Below are 19,302 nucleotides of genomic sequence, written 5' to 3' on the forward strand. Positions count from 1 at the left end.
AGGATACAAGTCCCTGAACAGAGCAAGGACTTTGCGAAAGTCTAAGGAGGGTGGCGAAGACTTGTGTCCTTCAACATCAGAGTGAGGATCATCCAGATGAGCAGCTTCATCATCCGAAAGTTGAGTAGTGAGTGGCAAAGGCAGAGCAGCAAGCTGAACGGCTGAATCCTGCAGAACGGGTGCATGCGTACCTGCGGATCCAACATCATGCCTCTGCTGGACAGTCTGCGAGCTGGCAACAACAGAAGCAGAAGGCTGGTGTGTGGGAGGGTCTGCGGTGGGCTGAGGAGCATGCGGTATGGTATGCAGAGCATGCTGTAAGGTATGCGGCTCATGCTGCATGGTATGCGGAGCATGCTGTAAGGTCTGCAGAGCATGCTGCATGGGCTGAGGAGAATGCCGCATAGTGCTGGAACCCGGCAACTCCTGATGCGGCAGCTCACGCATGTTAGCAGATGGTGCAGCAAGAACATGCGTCTGGCAGGGAGGGCTGCGCAGCGGTGGAGGAGCTCTCACAGTGTGGGAGCAGGCAGCCGCAGTATCTGCTGAGCGCACAACCTCTGCGGGTTGTAGGTTAACAGGAGAGGTGTTAACCTTCTCGGCATGATACTCCTGCATGAATGCCGCAAGCTGAGACTGCATAGTCTGCAGCATGGACCACTTAGGGTCTACTGTGGTTGGAGCAACAACAGACGGAGCAGAGGCCTGTTGAGGGACCACTCTACCTCTCTTGGGAGGTGTGCAGTCATCAGATGACTGCGGCGAGTCCGAACTGACCCAGTGGCTACACCTGGGCCGTTGGACTAGCTCGGAAGGGACCTTACGTTTGAGCGGTCGTGAGACCTTGGTCCACCGTTTCCTCCTGGAAACCTCTTCCACAGACGAGGAATGTAAGGGCTCATTCGTCTGTATGTGGATGGGACGATCCATAACAGATACGTCCGCAACCACTGAGGATACATCCGTGCGCCGATCAAGGCCTGCCGAACCCTTTGGCCCTTCAACATTGCTTCTCCCCTGGGCTTGGGAGCTTGCAAGAGGTCCCGGACTGGGAGGACGACTGGCACGCACAGATGTACCCTCATGCGCAACACTGACACTGACACTATGCACATCACTAGCACTAACACTTCCCACTGCACTCTTCGCTTTCAGCTCTCTGACATCTGCCAAGAGCTGATTGCGGTCACTAACCAACGACTCCACCTTCTCACCGAGAGCCTGAATGGCACGCAACATATCAGCCATTACAGGCTGAGCACTCGTAGCAGGTTCGGGAGTCACCACAGGGCATGGGGAGAGGAAAAATCCACAGAGCGAGAAGAACTCCTCCTATCTCTCTCCTTCTCTAACCTACGTGCATATCTGAGGAATTCGTTAAAATCGAATTCCGAAAGCCCAGCACATTCCCCACATCGATCTTCCAATTGACAGGATTTACCCCTACAATTGGAACATACGGTGTGAGGATCTATAGAGGCCTTCGGAAGACGCCTAGTACAAGTCCTAACACTACACTGCCTGTATTTAGGAACTTGGGAATGGTCAGACATCTTGAATTTAGAGGTAGTCAAGGGGGAATTCCAAAATAAAGCAAAGATCGTTAACCAATGAATCAAATTAATTCCAAAAGCTTGCTAAGCTAAGGATAAAGCTTCCTGAACAGCGAAGGCTAAACTTTAGAGCAAATACTTCACCAAAACGTGAACAAAAGACTCCAAAATCAACAGCGTATCCAAGTAGGTCTTGCCGGCGGCACGACAGAGGAAAAATTGAGGTCTTGTTGACAAGAAGTACTTGAGTACCTGACCACAGATGGCGCTGTTGAGCACACCCCCACCTGGATAGCGATCGCTGGCGTATCCCGACCGTAGATTTCTGTCGGGCAACGGAGTTGACAGCTACATGATCATCGGGTAAGATTAATATTGAAAATTGTGTTTTCTCTAGACATGCAAATGTGTGGGAGGGGGACTCCTCCTCTGTCACCTTCAGCTACAGGAGCAAATGATAGGATGGTTAAAGACAGGACTATAAAATTTTAGGTTTGTATATCTTACTATTAAAAATGCCTTTGTTCTGATGACGATACAAACCTCCAATTAGGCTAACATTAGGTGGGAAGCAGTGTCTCTCAGAACTTGCAAGGTTGCCATTGCATTTTCTACAAGGGAATATCAATGGCCTAGGTGTATCCATAAGTATGGGAAAGACAACTCAAGTAACATGGCAATTATTAGTGCAAAATTTTAACATCGCCCCGTTTGAGAGAATGGTGTTTGTATACAAACGTTCTCTAGAAATTCATCACCTGGTCATATGTAGAACAGAAAGAATCCCATCCTCATTCTGGTGAACAAGGTGTAACTCTGTTGCAATTCTTTAGAACAGCATGGATGCAACCTAGGCTGACTACATTCTGAAAGAAGTGCTAAAAGAAAAAGGGTAGAGACACTAAAACCTGTTTATGACCTTTATGCAAGATGTTTTCCTGTCCAATAGGGCTCAAGCCATTACACAATGTCTTGTAGCCACCACAGAAGCACAATGGCATACATCAGTAAAAAAAATGACCTGAGACTGGGATTTTCCTCAAAAACAAATTTTATCGACTTGTGTACTAAGTAAAGAGTCATCTTTCTCATGCCTACTAATGCTAACAAAACACATAAAAGCTCAGACCCAAAGAGTCTCATTCTACCCATATAGCACAGTGAACTCACATGAGGCACAAGGTAAAATGTTCTGGGGAGAAGGGGTTCTGAGTTTTTACTACAAATTCAAGAACTGAAGGAAAAACTGTGTCATATCCCATAATATGGCAGAAGTCATGTCATACAGCTTGTTTATCCTTTTTGCAGTTGCTATGGATAGCATGAAGACAGTCTTGAGGAAGAGGGATATGCTCATGGCCTCACCGAGGAACTCAAAAGGTTCATACATGAGACTCAAGATATACAGCCCATTCTGGGAGTCTGACCAAACACAATGGATAAGACTGCTCAAAATTCCTCAAAAGCATGGAGAGTGCAAATAAAAATGAATGTCCATGTTCTTGTATCAAAATACCTGATTCAGGTCTAAGTGCCAGCTCCTCACTGTAGAACAAGAAAAGAAATTACCGTGGTAAAAGTAGATGAAGATAGAAGGAACTTGTTGAACAATGACTCCAACTAATTCTCCCCTACTCCTAAGGCCCCTATTACTGAATATGACCCACTCCTCTTTATATGTATCTCTAGGTTCACTTCCCCTCATATATTATTGCAAAAGATCTCCTGGCTATCTCTAACATCTTCAACAAACCAGAAAGTCTCAACATTGCATAAGCCCATAAACCTAAACCAGCTCTGATCGAACAGTTGCTAACCTGAAGTGACCAGGCACCTGTACCATTATGTTAGAATTACCGTGATCAACTTGCATGCACTTGGTTTACCCTTTCAAAATGTATAAACTCATTAGTATTTCATGTGGAACTCTATGGGTACTGGATTTCCCAATGAAAATAATAATTAACAATATCAAGCACTGTATAGTGTCAGTATTAACACCAATGCTAATTCCTGAACCCTTACACATAGGAAGGCATTCCAACACTTATTATCTGACCAATAGATGATTGAAAAATTAAGACAATACTGTAAAGTACATACTATTAAATTTATTTCCTAGAGATTCACAACATTTAAGAACTAACCTTCATCAGAAAAATAAATTTTTGTGTTGGTTCGTTCTTGAATGAGCTTTATGTTGGATCCTTGCCTTCCGATGACAAGCCCAACAGCATCGCTAGGTACTTGGAATTCTGCACTTGTCCACTGAGTTGCCCGACCCTTAAGAATATCGCCTTCTTCATCATCCTGAAATGAAAACAACCATAAAATTGTCAAGTAGTACAAAAGATACAATACAAAACCTTTTATGTGAAAATATTTAATAAGAACATAATAGTATTATTAGTATTATTATATAATATCAAGTAATGGTAGTTATAACTCCTGTTGAATTACTTTAGACAAATTTTTTTTTATTTTTCCTAGCTATACAAACCAGTCCTTTAAAATAGGAAATATACTTTTTGCGGGAGCTGGGACGGACGTTGAATTAGTTGAATAAGGTAGTTAACAACAGGTGGTGAGACTTCTCGCACCTCTGCCTATAGAAACCATGTCCCTTTTGACTTTCCGCTCAGGAACGAGAGGGTTGGTTGAGGTAGGAAGTTTAGCTTTAAAGGCCTCAGGTTTGAAGTTAGGAAAAATAGAATTACAATAAAAATCTACTTGCTCTTACGCGTATGCAAACCTTTTGTCCTTTAAAATAAGGAGACTTACTAATTGGCGAGTCAGGAGTCCTACTAGAGCCGAATGAGTTTTCTTTTCATCCCTGGAAGTGCCAATCTGACTAACCCCATATGGGAGTGAAGGAAATGACTCCAGCAACATTCTATCTGCCTATCATAGGGATGAGTAGAATGATAGGGCCTAGCCTGTCCAATTGGACATGATCAACTTAGAAATCCCTTCACATGAAGGGAACATCAATCTGGAATAAGCCTTACTTATGATGATCAATAGGTTGGTATGAATCCCACCATTTTCATTTTTGTTAGAAAGGATAGGGGAGATTCTTCTTTAGATTTTAAGGAATGTAGCTGATCCAGCAAGTACGTTTCGACCGATTCATCCGTGCTGACAAAATGTGAGGGCACTCTAGGCCGAGCTGTTGCTACAGTATTATCTTGAGGTAGCGTCACAAACACCTTACTGGGAATAGTAAAAAATGTTTCAGAGAGAATTTCAGTTTAGAGTTACTGCCAGGGATGAAATTGCAAGGTTATTTTTACGAGAGAGAGAAGGGTCTCTTACAAGATCAGGATTCAAACGATGGTCCCATAAACCTAACAAACAAAATATCTCATTAACATAATAGAATGCTTTGGAGATGCAAACGACAAGAGTGCCAGGCAACTAAAGCTACACGAACTGAGAACATGATTTTCACACAGAATACAGACTTGAATTGCAAATTGAATAGTTGCCTGCCATTGTGCAAAATTATGTAATAATTGTACCTGTGGACCCTAGGTATGAAAGTGGAAATAGTGGAAACTATTCCAGGAAGATCTCCCATGACAATAGAGGATCGGTTTAATTAATGCCGTGATGTGTGCTCAGCAAAGGTTTCCATTAATAAAGGGATCAAAGGAAGGACACTGAATCTTCATCAGTATAAATAGACGAGAACCACTTCACTGGTCGCAGAGAGACCTTGTTAAACATAAAAGTGTCAGAAAAAGAATATGAAGAAATTTTTTAGAATAATTGCAATCATGGGCCATGGGGGGGTTGAGTTGATTCAAGGACGATATATGACGTACTTATGTCGCGAAGCGAAAAGCAGAAACTCTAGTTCCAATCATACACAGGGAGGTGGTATTAAAATGTTATTTTTATTAGTAAAATGACAAATTCGAAGATAATTTGTATTTTTCCTAACCATACAAACCTTAGCTATTTACAAAGGGTTATTACTTTTAGCGTAGCTGAAATGGCGAGCCATTAGAATTTAACGAGGGTGTATTACCCCCGCGCTAGTTAGCGGGGGGGTAGGGGAGTGGTAGCTAGCTACCCCTCCTCCCCCTCACACACAGGTGAATACTCACTTTCACTTAGAGGTAGGACTTGTCTTGGGGGGCAGGGCTGGCGGGCAAATATGTGTAAATAGCTAAGGTTTGTATGGTTAGGAAAAATACAAATTATCTTCGAATTTGTCATTTGTTCCGTAACCGAAATACAAACCACGCTATTTACAAAGGGTGACTTATCCCTTAGGAAGGGTGGAAAGTCCCCAGCCATACTGGCTTTGGCTTTACCCGGGGACTCAGAATCCGAGTGAGTCGCACTCGAGAAAAGGAGTCCCTGCACCTCACAAGTTCCTTGCACCGCAAGGAACCATGTGGCCTACGTAAGCTTGTGTGTGAAGGAAGAAGTGTGACCCGTCCTAGGCAGTTGACCTGGAGTTCCAGAAGGAACTCTGGGTTAGGACGTTCCCAATACCACCTCGTCAGGGTATGGGGGACGCGACAGTATTGACTCAATACTCGGAACACAAGGAAGCATGGTTTACCTGCAGAGGTTCGAGGTCAGCTATGCAGAGACCAGGATGCTGCTTCCCCGTAGAGGGGATGATGAAGAAAGAAGTAAGGGCCAGACATACTTCTTTCGTTCATGCAGACTAAAACCTGATAACAATGCCCTCAACCTTCTGCTACCTGTCCAAAAAGGAGCCTGAGGTTAGACCAGCTGTTGTGTAGCCACCACAGAGCGATAGAAAACGTATCGAGACTCCTGTGGGTCACGCCCTGCAGGAAGCGGGCTGCGAAGGTCATCAGACGCTTCCAGACTCCAGCTTGTAGCACCTGCGTCACAGAGTAGTATTACTCGAAGGCGAGGGACGTTGCGATGTACCCAACATCGTGCTGTAGGGCGACGTGACGGGGGAGGGTCTGAAGACAGGTCGAGATGAATGTCCTTGAGTCCGGGCTGAAGAGGTATACTGGCGACTCTCCCCCCATGTCCTCCTTGTGTTCCCAAATCGGCTGCAACTGAGGCCAAACTGCAGCTGTTCCCAGCGCTAACCTCTCGATTCCTGTACTGGCAAGAAAGAGAAGGTCTTGGGACATCAGACACAGAATGGAGACTCAAAATCTTGAATGAATCGGACCGAAGGGTCGGGACCCTCAGATTCTGAGTCTAGCCAACAACTCAGGAGCGAGCCTGAATGTTGCCTTCCCCTCTTCCTTAGAAAGGGGGGGAGTAGTAAGAGACCAAGAAGATTGCTTACACACTGGCCGTGGCCAGAGTGAGCAGAAGACCCAAGGCGGAATACAATCCGAGGCCTGTCGTAAAAGGGTCTTGAGAAGATCTCTTAAAGGACTAAAAGTCCGAGCCATGCTCCAAGTTGGAGGTCTTCCTCCGACTAGGACAGGGACGATCGTAGCTTCGCATGAGCGAGGATAGATCCAGCGGGCAGGAAAAAGTTATTCCTTTCAGCCTGAAGGTCAGGGAAAGGCTGAGCGACAGGCTTCATTGCCAAGAGCGGAAAGGAGTTTCCTCCCGCCGAAAGGCAATAAGACCGTTATTGCTGGAGAAGAGGCCTCACGGGAAGAGGTATATCTCCCACGGCACCAACCACCTTAGACTCTTCACTTTGCCTGGGAGACCCCTGTGGATGACTATCGCAGATGACGCGACCTCCGTACCGCGACTGTAGCGGGTTATCTCTTCTAGAGGAGGAAGCGTAGTGTCTCCAGGCATGAAGCCGAAGCGACGCCCCGGTTCGGGAGAGATGTCGCAGTGTGGTTGCTTGAGTAGTCTGCGCCGTGGGAGAAGCTCTCCCGGGAGTTCCGTCAGGGGAAGCAGAGGGTCCAGAAACCGTTCTGCGCATAGTCCCAGTGGAGCTCTCCCATTGAAAGGTTGACAGACAACCTGGTTTTGTTGAGACCCATTGTCCGCAGACAAAAAGGAGGGAAGACGCAGGCGTCGAAGTTGTCCCACCATCACCGGAATGCATCTTGCCAGAGTCTCGGGGTCTGAGACTGGGGGGAAAACTAGCGGAAGCTTGAGGTTCCAAGCTGTCGCGATCAGGTCCCCCAGACCAGCACTTGCTGGTTACCCAAGGTCAAAGACCCTTAGGTACACTCTCTCTATGAGGCTCTGCTCGGATAGTCTGAGAGAAACATTCCCCTGCCTGGAATGAGAGAGCCGATGGTGGAATTGAGAGAATCTCAATCATCCCGGTATCTCTACTGCAAGATGTGAAGGTGTGAAAATGCGTCCCCTGCTGGTTAGCATGAAGTCGACACGCAACGGGGCGACTTGGCAGGAGCGGTAGGATCTGAAGAGGGGCCAGACTAAGGCCCTTAAGCCTGCCTGAATGATGGAGAGGTATCCTTCAGGTCTTGACCATAGGCCTGGACCGGAACATGCCCCCCCCCCCTTTCCTTTGACGAGTCCGAGAACCGCATCAAGAATGTGGGGAAAGGACGAGAATATCCACTACCATCAAGAGGCTCCATAGGTCAACACCCATTGCAGGTTTAATAGTTCCGCTGGTCCCATAGGGCCAGGGAGTCCGGTTAAACATTGCCTGAAGCCACCGGAACTTGGATCGCCCCACATGGAACTTATCCTGAGGCGACCGTTCGGACTATAAACGGGTCAATGAGGAGAGAAGAACTAGGAAACGTTCCAAGGTAGGGCTGAAAACTCTGCTTGACTGAGAACAGGTACTGCGACTCTCCTCAGTCTTGCCACAGTCAACCGAAAGGAAGGCTCGGAGGATGTGGTAACAGAATCTGGCGTCCCCAGGTGGTCACCCATCCAAGTACCGACGTTGCTTAACCTCGCTGGACGGACGAGAAGCGGGGTTTCCAACGTGGTAAGGCGGTTGACTCAATATCATGGCCAGATACTCCAGATGTTGAGGCAGAGGAAGAGAAGGCTCCAAGCAAAATACCATGAGCCCACACTCATGGTCAGCATTCGGAAGCTTTTCCCGGCGCTGAAGAAGGTCGAAACCCGAGCCTACCGGAGTTGACCAGCCCTCCAAACAGCAGAGGAGGCGGAAGTCTGCACCTGAGCGGCCAAGAGGAAGGCAGGGAGAGTTCTCTGGGGAAACAAACCTGCTATGCCACGGCGGGATAGCCACACTGCATCATAAGCAGGAATACTTGCAGTTTAGGCTGAATTCGACGAGCACCCTGGAAGATGGATGGAATGGAAACTGAAAGTACCCGTCCTTCCGATCCAGGGTTAAAGGAGTCCTGTCGCCTCGTTACCAGTCTGATCGATTCTGCTGGTCTACGCTGGCCGAAGTTTGTTCGACAAACTTGATCAGGGCTGAGAGGTCGACTATGGACATCCCCTCTCAGATCCTTCCTTACAAGAAAGGATCGACTGAGGGGGCCGGGGGTGAAGCCGTCGATGATCCTAAGGAAGACCTTCGCCTAAGGTATGGATCATTCTGCCCAACCGGGCAACTCTGCTGATGCTATGGCATAGAGGTTCAGAGACACTGAATTCGCTGACAGAGACGGCAGGCGCGATATCCTTGGCTACTCACAGAGATTGTGCGGGAATGGGCATCGGGAAGCTGTCATTCGGATGAGTAACCTTAAGCATCCTCCCAGCGAAAAAACCTGCAATCCTAGAGTTCGTGAACTCCTTTTAGGACTATGCCCCCCCGGGGGAGTCTCCCGTGCCATCTGTTCCTGACAGGAGGAAACTGCAATTGGACACCTTGTCCCAGTTGTCGTAGCCGATAACTTAGGCCGACGTGGTTGAAAGAAAAGGGAGCTGGAGCCCTGCAGAGTCTGGAAGAAAGCGCCTTGGAGGAGTGAAACCGGAAGTCGATTTACTCCGCACAGCAGATGTTTAAGTCTCTGTCCTTGGGCAAAGACAAAACTCTTCTCAAGGATGGAAGGGTGTCTGAGGTCGTTGACCTCCACAGATGAGACACCCGAAGGAAGCCTTCAGTCAGTGCGTCCAGATGGTACAACATCGAGCTTGTCCGCAAGTAGATACTTAACGACGAAAGGCCAAGGTGCCTGAGCTCGAGAGGAGGAAAGTACCCTTGATCTTCCTGTAGCTTCCTTGAACCAAACCTCGGGCCGTAACCGAGGAGGGAAAGAACCTGGTAAGCTCCCAGAGGAAGAGGTAAGCAGTCACCCCTTGTCCGATGGAGAAATCTTCAACGGAAAGCCCCCCCGCCAAAAATCCTTCCAGGGCGGGAGAAGGAGAGAGTACTCGTGCAGGAGAGGGGACCCTCGAGACCGACCTCTTGGGAACCAACTTCGCCCTGGGGGAAGTCACCACGAAGTCCACTCCTCTCTTTCTCTTCAGCGTAGGAGAGACAGCCGCTGGTTTGTTACCCTGGCCGGTGAGTGCTGGTTTCATAACCCTCATTAACGCCCGTGCCAGCGGATCAAACCATGTCTGCTGCTCCAAGGACACAGAGTCCGAAATCCTCGCTAAGGTGAAAGGGATCGGGCGATCCTTTGGAGAGGACACGACGGTTCCTGCCTGAAAAGAAGGTGGGAAGAATGCTGTACTGACCTGTCTTCGTCCTGCACTACCAACCTGTGCTTGGATGGAGGTGATCCCGAGTGCCGCCTAGGAGCACGCGTCCCTGCTGCTACCACCGGCTGTGGAATTCGCCGCGAACTATGGTCGCGCGAGGGCGAACGGTCGCGCAAAGGTGAATGGTCGCGCGGGCGCACAGGCGAGTGGTCGCGCGGGCGCGCAGGCGAGCGGTCGCGAGGGCGTGCAGGCGAGCGATCGCGCGGGCGCGCAGGCGAGCGATCGCGCGGGCGCGCAGGCGAGCGATCGCGCGGGCGCGCAGGCGAGCGGGCGCGCAGGCGAGCGATCGCGCGGGCGCGCAGGCGAGCGATCGCGCGGGCGCGCAGGCGAGCGATCGCGCGGGCGCGCAGGCGAATGGGCGTGACGGCGAGGGATCGTGCTGCCGCGTAGGTGAAGAAGATCGCTGGCGGTAAGCGATGGCGAGCAGCATGTGTAGGTGAATGATCGCGTGATAGGGTGCGATGGTGATCAGCATCCGCAAGAGGGCGAGCGTTCAGGGTTGTGCGATGAGGAGCAGCATGCGTAAGCGGGCAATCGTGCAGGGTTGTGCGATGGCGAGCAGCATGCGCAGGTGAATGATCGCGTGAAAGGGTGCGATGGTGATCAGCATCTGCAGGAGGGCGATCGTTCAGGGTGGTGCGATGAGGAGCAGCATGCGTAAGCGGGCAATCGTTCAGGGTTGTGCGATGGCGAGCAGCATGCGCAGGTGAATGATCGCGTGAAAGGGTGCGATGGTGATCAGCATCCGCAAGAGGGCGATCGTTCAGGGTTGTGCGATGAGGAGCAGCATGCGTAAGCGGGCAATCGTTCAGGGTTGTGCGATGGCGAGCAGCATGCGCAGGTGAATGATCGCGTGAAAGGGTGCGATGGTGATCAGCATCTGCAGGAGGGCGATCGTTCAGGGTGGTGCGATGAGGAGCAGCATGCGTAAGCGGGCAATCGTTCAGGGTTGTGCGATGGCGATCAGCATCCGCAGTTGAGGGTCGTGCGGTGGCGATCAGCATCCGCAGTTGAGGGTCGCGCGATGGCGATCAGCATCCGCAGTTGAGGGTCGCGCGATGGCGATCAGCATCTGCAGTTGAGGGTCGCGCGATGGCGATCAGCATCCGCAGTTGAGGGTCGCGCGATGGCGATCAGCATCCGCAGTTGAGGGTCGCGCGATGGCGATCAGCATCTGCAGTTGAGGGTCGCGCGATGGCGATCAGCATCCGCAGTTGAGCTAGTAGCTGGCGAACCATGTTCCTTCAGAAGTGTTGGAGAACGTTGGCGTGCCAGCTGTAACACACGTGGGCGATCCGGAGATCGCTGGCGAGCTGATGATCGCTGACGAGCTGACGATCGCTGGCGAGCTGATGATCGCTGACGAGCTGATGATCGCTGACGAGCAGAAGGCTACGCGTGGAAGCCTGCGCAAAGAAGAGTCCTTGACCCCGACCTGAACCGAAGTTCTAGATCGCGAGGGCGAACGTGGGCGCACAGGGCACGTAACAGGAACCGCAGGGAAGATCATCTTGAAAGCGCTGACGAACAGGAGAGCGCTGACGAACAGAAGGGCGCGCAGGGAAACCCTGACACGCAAGGGAAGAACCCCCGTGGGGGCAACCCTTTGCCCCGAAGGGATCGTTGTCCGCCGGGAGACTGATGTCCGTCGGAAGACCGCTGTCCGTCGGGAAGACCGTTGTCCGTCGGGAAGACCGTTGCCCGTCGGAAGACGAGATTAGACTGCTGTCCATCTGCACCAAGACGGAAGATCGAGAAAAAGAAGTTGTAGGCTGCAAACGGAGATTCAAAAAGGCGCCTCAAGCACCCTTATAGGGAGATGAGAGGCCCTTACGACGAGGCGGACGGAGGGCCTTACGGCGAGGGAGGCCAACAGCAACAGCAACAGAAGAAACCTCCGAAGAGGAGTCTCTATGAGTGTACTCTCTCGCGAACGAAAGAGAAACACTTCGTGGAAGAGACTGGTCAGCCAGTGACCTAACAGGGGCAATCCTCCGAAGAGGAGCTCCTGCAGTTGCCCAGCCCTTTGAGCGAAACTGCAGGTGCGACCGCTCAGCACCAAGAGCATAGTCGCACGAAAAAAAGGCAAGAGAAGAACCCCCCAAAAGAGGAAAAGCTCAAGCCTGGACAGGAAAAAACTTCCCTCGGAAGGAAAGTTATCCGCCCAAGGAGGCAAGCCTCCTGACTGTTCTAAAATGAACTGGAGAGCTGTCCGTCGACACGGGAGTACTACCAGTAGAAGGAGACACGCCCCTGACGACAATACAAGGGGGGAGGCAGCAAAGCCGAATCCCCAGGACTCAACCAGACAGCTCACACCGTTGCTATATTACAGAAACGAACTAGATCGGTAACTGTAAAAAAAAAAAAATAAAACAAATAATATTAGTACACATTCATTCCCCCGGGAAGGCTCCGAAGAGGAATCCCGAGGAAAAGGAACAAGAATTACACAACAGGCACGTGCCCTCACAACCACTTACACTCGCGGAAGGAGAGCTGTAACCAAAACAGAATTATAACAATTATAATTATGTAACTATGTAATTATGTAATTTAAAAATGAATGAACACTAAAGAAAAAACGAAAACCCCGAAAGGAATCGTTCTACAAGCTGAAAAATTAACAACTACAATTAGATTCATAAACTAATTGAGACAAAATGTACGGCGTAGCAACCCCACCCACACGGGAAGGAAGCTACAAGGGCGTAGTAAAACATAGTAAAAGGGTGAACGACCTCAAGAGAGAGAGAGAAAGACCGAAGTCAAACTCGATCGCAACCCATAAAATTAGGCCGTGGTGGCCTAACTGCCGAGGCCTCCACGTAGATATCGTACACTACACACACACATCTGAAAAGGAAACTTACTTATTTCTATACTCAAATATATATACAAACATGAAAACATGTTTACATATATATTGAGTAAAAGAAAAGTAAGCGATTAAGTAAAGACAAAACAGACAATGGCTGCCAAGCGAGGACCAAGACAGAGACGTCTGTCACAGTCCGAGCCAAAAGTGAAAGTGAGTATTCACCTGTGTGTGAGGGGGAGGAGGGGTAGCTAGCTACCACTCCCCTACCCCCCCGCTAACTAGCGCGGGGGTAATACACCCTCGTTAAATTCTAATGGCTCGCCATTTCAGCTACGCTAAAAGTAATAACCCATTGTAAATAGCGTGGTTTGTATTTCGGTTACGGAACAAATAAATTTTTGAATATACTTACCCGATAATCATGTAGCTGTCAACTCCGTTGCCCGACAGAATTCTATGGAGGGATACGCCAGCTATCACAATACTAGAAGGGGGGTGTACTTACCAGCGCCACCTGTGGCCAGGTACTATAGTACTTCTTGTTGACACCTCCTCAATTTTTCCTCGGTCCACTGGTTCTCTATGGGGAGGAAGGGAGGGTCAATTAAATCATGATTATCGGGTAAGTATATTCAAAAATTTATTTTACTAATAAAAATAACATTTTTCAATATTAAACTTACCCGATAATCATGTAGCTGATTCACACCCAGGGGGGTGGGTGAAAACCAGTGTACAAGATTAAAGGATAGCTAAGTATCCCATATTTCATATAACAGTTATCTCAAATAACAATGAAATAATAAGTACCTGGTAAGGAAGTCGAATTGAACCGTTACTCTGCCTCTTTTTTAAGTTCGTCTTCCTTACTGAGCGCAGCGTTCCTCTTGGAGGCTGAATCAACTCAAAGGTGCTAAAGTATATAGGGCTGCAACCCCTACTAAAGGACCTCTACACAACCTCTAACCCAGGCGCTTCTCAAGAATGAATTGACCACCCGCCAAATCAAAAGGATGCGGAAGGCTTCTTAGCCTACCGTAACAACCATAAAAACAACAATAAAAGCATTCAAGAGAAAGGTTAAAAAAGGTTATGGGATTAAGGGAATGTAGTGGCTGAGCCCTCACCTACTACTGCACTCGCTGCTACGAATGGTCCCAGGGTGTAGCAGTTCTCGTAAAGAGACTGGACATCTTTAAGATAAAATGATGCAAACACTGACTTGCTCCTCCAATAGGTTGCATCCATTATGCTCTGCAGAGAACGGTTTTTATTAAAGGCCATCGAAGTAGCTACGGCTCTTACTTCGTGGGTCCTTACCTTCAGCAATGCAAGGTCTTCCTCCTTTAAGTGAGAATGGGCTTCTCTAATCAGAAGCCTTATATAATACGAAACCCCGTTCCTGGACATGGGCCTCGAAGGTTTCTTGATGGCACACCATAAGGGTTCTGACTGTCCTCGAATAGGTTTAGACCTATTAAGATAATACTTGAGAGCTCTGACAGGGCAAAGAACTCTCTCTAGTTCGTTACCTACCATGTTGGAGAGGCTAGGTATTTCAAACGATCTAGGCCAAGGACGTGAAGGAAGTTCGTTCTTTGCTAGGAATCCGAGCTGAAAAGAACATGTTGCAGATTCGGTCGTGAAACCAATGTTCTTGCTGAAGGCATGAACCTCACTGACTCTCTTAGCTGTTGCAAGGCAGACGAGAAAAAGAGTCTTGAGGGTAAGGTCCTTGAAGGAAGCTGACTGGATAGGTTCGAACCTAGGTGACATAAGGAACCTTAAGACTACGTCTAGGTTCCAGCCTGGAGTGGATAGACGACGCTCTTTAGAAGTCTCAAAAGACTTAAGGATGTCTTGAAGGTCCTTGTTGGAAGAAAGGTCCAAACCTCTGTGGCGGAGAACTGAAGCCAACATACTCCTGTACCCTTTAATCGTAGGGGCTGAAAGGGATCTCTCATTCCTAAGATGTAATAGGAAGTCAGCTATTTGGGTCACAGAGGTATTGGTAGAGGATACTGAATTGGCTCTACACCAGCTCCGGAAGACTTCCCACTTAGATTGGTAGACTCTACGAGTGGAAACCCTTCTTGCTCTGGCAATCGCACTGGCTGCCTCCTTCGAAAAGCCTCTAGCTCTAGCGAATCTTTCGACAGTCTGAAGGCAGTCAGCCGAAGAGCGTGGAGGTTTGGGTGCAACCTGTCTACGTGAGGTTGACTTAGAAGGTCCACTCTTAGAGGTAGAGTCCTGGGGATGTCGACTAGCCATTGAAGTACCTCTGTGAACCATTCTCTTGCAGGCCAAAGGGGAGCAACCAGCGTCAGCCGTGTCCCTTCGTGCGAGATGAATTTCTGCAGGACTTTGTTGATTATCTTGAACGGTGGGAATGCGTAAAGGTCGAGATGGGACCAGTTCAGCAGAAAAGCATCCACATGAACTGCTGCAGGGTCTGGAACTGGGGAACAGTACAGCGGAAGTCTCTTGGTCATGGAGGTGGCAAACAGATCTATGGTAGGTTGACCCCACAAGGTCCAAAGTCTGTTGCACACACTCTTGTGGAGGGTCCATTCCGTGGGAATGACCTGATTCCTTCTGCTTAGGCGATCTGCTGAGACGTTCATGTTGCCCTGAATGAACCTCGTGACCAAAGTGAGGTTTTGACTTCTTGACCAAATGAGGAGGTCCCTTGCGATCTCGTATAGGCTCCTCGAATGGGTCCCTCCTTGCTTGGAGATGTAAGCCAAGGCTGTGGTGTTGTCTGAGTTCACCTCCACCACCTTGCCCAGCAGGAGGGACTTGAAGTTCAGCAGGGCTAAATGAACTGCTAGTAGCTCCTTGCAGTTGATGTGGAGCGTTCCCTGTTCCTCGTTCCACGTTCCCGAGCATTCCCGTCCGTTCAAGGTCGCACCCCAGCCCGAGTCCGATGCATCTGAGAAGAGATGAAGATTGGGGGTCTGAATAGCCAACGATAGGCCCTCCCTGAGAAGGAGATTGGTCTTCCACCACAAGAGAGTGGTCTTCATCTCTTTGGTGACTGGGATAAAGACTGCTTCGAGAGTCAAACCCTTGTCCCAATGAGCTGCAAGATGGAATTGAAGAGGGCGGAGGTGGAGTCTCCCTAGCTCGACGAACAGGGCCAGTGATGAAAGGGTCCCTGTGAGACTCATCCACTGTCTCACCGAGCAACTGCTCCTCTTCAGCATGCTCATGATGCAATCTAGGGCTTGGCTTATCCTTGGGGCCGATGGAAAAGCCCGAAAATCCTGACTCCGAATCTCCATTCCCAGGTACACAATGGATTGGGAGGGAATGAGCTGAGACTTTTCTATGTTGACTAACAGACCCAGTTCTCTGATTAAGTCCAAAGTCCAGTTGAGACTCTCCAGACAGCGACGACTCGTGGAGGCTCTCAACAGCCAGTCGTCTAAGTAGAGGGAGGCTCTGATGTCCGATAAGTGGAGGAATTTTGCTATATTCCTCATCAGATGCGTGAACACCATAGGAGCTGTGCTTAGGCCAAAACACAGGGCTTGGAATTGGTAGACAACCTTTCCAAAAACGAATCTCAGGAAAGGTTGGGAGTCCGGATGAATAGGAACGTGAAAGTAGGCATCTTTCAAGTCCAACGAGACCATCCAGTCCTCCTGCCTGACCGCTGCTAGGACCGACTTCGTCGTCTCCATCGTGAACGTCTGCTTGGTGACATACGCATTGAGCGCGCTGACGTCCAGCACCGGTCTCCAACCTCCTGTCTTCTTGGCCACCAGAAAGAGACGGTTGTAGAAGCCCGGGGATTGATGGTCCCGGACTATAACCACTGCCTTCTTCTGCACAAGAAGCGACACCTCCTGGTGCAACGCTAGCCTCTTGTCCTCTTCTTTGTAGTTGGGAGAGAGGTTGATGGGAGATGTGGTCAGAGGGGGTTTGAGGCAGAATGGAATCCTGTAACCCTCCCTCAGCCAACTGACAGACTGGGCGTCTGCACCTCTCTTTTCCCAGGCTTGCCAGAAGCTCTTGAGTCTGGCTCCTACTGCTGTCTGGAGATGCGGAGAGTCAGTTTTTTCCTTTAGAGGCCTTGGAACCTTTCCTAGACTTGCTCCTGGAAGAGTCTGGACGGGAGCTTCCTCGGCTGGGGGCTCTACCACGAAAGGGCGGTATGAACCTCGTAGCAGGAGTATCAGCCACTGGGGTGCGATAAGTCCTGGGGACTGAGGTAGCAACCTTAGTCTTACGAGCCGATGAGGCTACAAGATCATGCGTGTCCTTTTGTATCAGGGCAGCAGACAAGTCCTTAACCAGCTCTTCGGGGAAGAGGAACTTCGAGAGCGGAGCGAAAAGGAGTTGCGACCTTTGACAAGGTGTAATGCTGGAGGAAAGGAAGGTACATAGCTGTTCCCTTTTCTTAAGAACCCCTGACACAAACATCGACGCAAGCTCGCCAGATCCATCTCTAATGGCCTTATCCATGCAGGACATTAATAGCATGGCAGAATCTTTGTCCGCAGGGGAGGTCTTCTTGCTGAGGGCCCCCAGGCACCAGTCTAGGAAGTTGAACATCTCAAATGCTCTAAAAACACCCTTCAGGAAGTGATCAAGGTCTGAGAAGGTCCAGCAAACCTTAGAGCGCCTCATTGCTGTTCTACGAGGCGAGTCTACCAGACTTGAGAAGTCAGCCTGGGCAGAGGCAGGTACTCCAAGCCTGGTTCCTCTACTGTGGCATACCAAACGCCCGCTTTAGAAGTGAGCTTAGTCGGAGGAAACATGAACGAAGTCTTTCCAAGGTGTTGCTTAGTCTGCAACCACTCCCCTAAGATCCTTAACGCTCTCTTAGAGGACCTTGCTAGGACTTAGCTTAGTATAGGTAGACTTAGCTGGCTGCATGCCCAGCGAAAACTCAGATGGCGGAGAGCGGGGAATAGCAGAGACAAAGTGGTCTGGGTATACCTCCCTAAACAGAGCCAAGACCTTACGAAAGTCAATAGAAGGTGGAGAAGACTTGGATTCATCCACGTCTGATGAGGGATCCAGGTGTGCCGCCTCATCATCAGACGCCTCATCACCAGAGTGTAGCGAAGAGATCGGAAAGGTATGCTGAACGGCAGAGTCAGCACGAGCTGGAACAACAATATTAGTGGTTTCCTCTTCAAGACTCTGTTGAGGGAACACCTGAGGCTCAGACTGCAAGGGCTGATCAAAAGAAGTAGCAGAAGGTAGGCGCATGGGTGGAGGAGGCTGACTCCTAGCATGAGTGACTGAACTCAAGGGTTGCGCTTGCTGAGCGGAAGGCGGATGCGCAGTAGCAAGTTCCTGAGGAACGAGTTGAGGTTCCTGAGGTGTGGGCTGAGAGCGATGAGGTAGCTGGCTGCGCAGAACACAGTAATTGCCTCGCGAGTTGAGGCTCCTGAGGCGCAAGGCTAAGGTGTTGTGGTTGCCTTGAGGAGGGTTGAGCTCGCTGCAGCGAGAGCTGAGGAGACTGACTCATGGATGGGAGAGGTTGTTGTACTTCAAGAGAGTGTTGCCTCACTGGTGGAACTGCAAGTGGAAGCGGAGGAAGTAAGGAATGATCTTCCTGTTCCCATTGCTGAGGTTGCCTTAAGGAAGGCGGAGGGAGCTGCACACCATTGGAAACAGTAAACTCAGAACGTGCTAAGGTATGCTGAGGAGCCTCAACATCGTACGCCTGGCAGGCAGTACTGCGGTCAGGCGGAGCGATCGCAGGAGGAGGTGTAACCTGCTCAGCCTGACACTCACCGCATCAAGACCGCAAGTTGTGACTGCATGGACTGCAGTAGAGTCAACTTGGGGTCGGCAGACACTAAGGTCTGCTGAGGTAAAGCCTTAACAGCAGAGATCTGTTGTGGCAGAACCTTACTCCTCTTAGGCGGAGTGCATTCAACTGATGACTGCGGCGAGTCAGAGCTGAGCCAATGACTGCAGGCCCGGTTGAGTTCTTGAGGTCTGGACTCTGCGTTTAAGTGGTCTCGAGACCTGAGTCCAGCGTTTCTTGCCTGACAAAAGCTCAGCAGACGAGTAAAAGACGGGCTCAATCGTCTGCAGGTGGGAGTGACGGCTCTCTGGAAGACACGCCCCCCGCAACCACCGAGGATACTTCTGTGCGCCGATCAAGGCCTGCCGAACCCTTTTGCCCTTCGACATTGCTTCTCCCCCTGGGCTTGGGAGCTTGCAAGAGGTCCCGGACTGGGAGGACGACTGGCACGCACAGAAGTATCCTCCACGCACCACACTGACACTGACACTAGCACTTGGCACTGCACTGACACTAGCACTCGTCACAGCACTGGCACTAATTCCACCCACTGCACTCTTGACCTTAAG

The 19,302-nt window shown here is 49.8% G+C and overlaps 2 protein-coding genes across 2 annotated transcripts in view; both read right to left on the reverse strand.

The window, feature by feature from the left end:
* LOC137625068 (tudor and KH domain-containing protein homolog) overlaps positions 1-4,445 on the reverse strand; it is an 81,109-nt gene extending 76,664 nt beyond the window's left edge. The window contains exons 1-2 of the mRNA XM_068355997.1: positions 4,335-4,445; positions 3,701-3,863 (exon numbers count right to left, since the gene is read on the reverse strand). Of these exons, the coding sequence (XP_068212098.1) occupies positions 3,701-3,863; positions 4,335-4,445 (274 nt within the window). The remainder of the gene's footprint in view (positions 1-3,700; positions 3,864-4,334) is intronic.
* The window catches only part of LOC137624778 (serine/threonine-protein phosphatase 2B catalytic subunit 3-like), a 568,901-nt gene that overhangs the window by 297,672 nt on the left and 251,927 nt on the right, over positions 1-19,302 (reverse strand). The window lies entirely within an intron of this gene.

The sequence above is a fragment of the Palaemon carinicauda genome, chromosome 31 (genome assembly GCF_036898095.1).
Source record: "Palaemon carinicauda isolate YSFRI2023 chromosome 31, ASM3689809v2, whole genome shotgun sequence".
Taxonomy (NCBI): domain Eukaryota; kingdom Metazoa; phylum Arthropoda; class Malacostraca; order Decapoda; family Palaemonidae; genus Palaemon; species Palaemon carinicauda.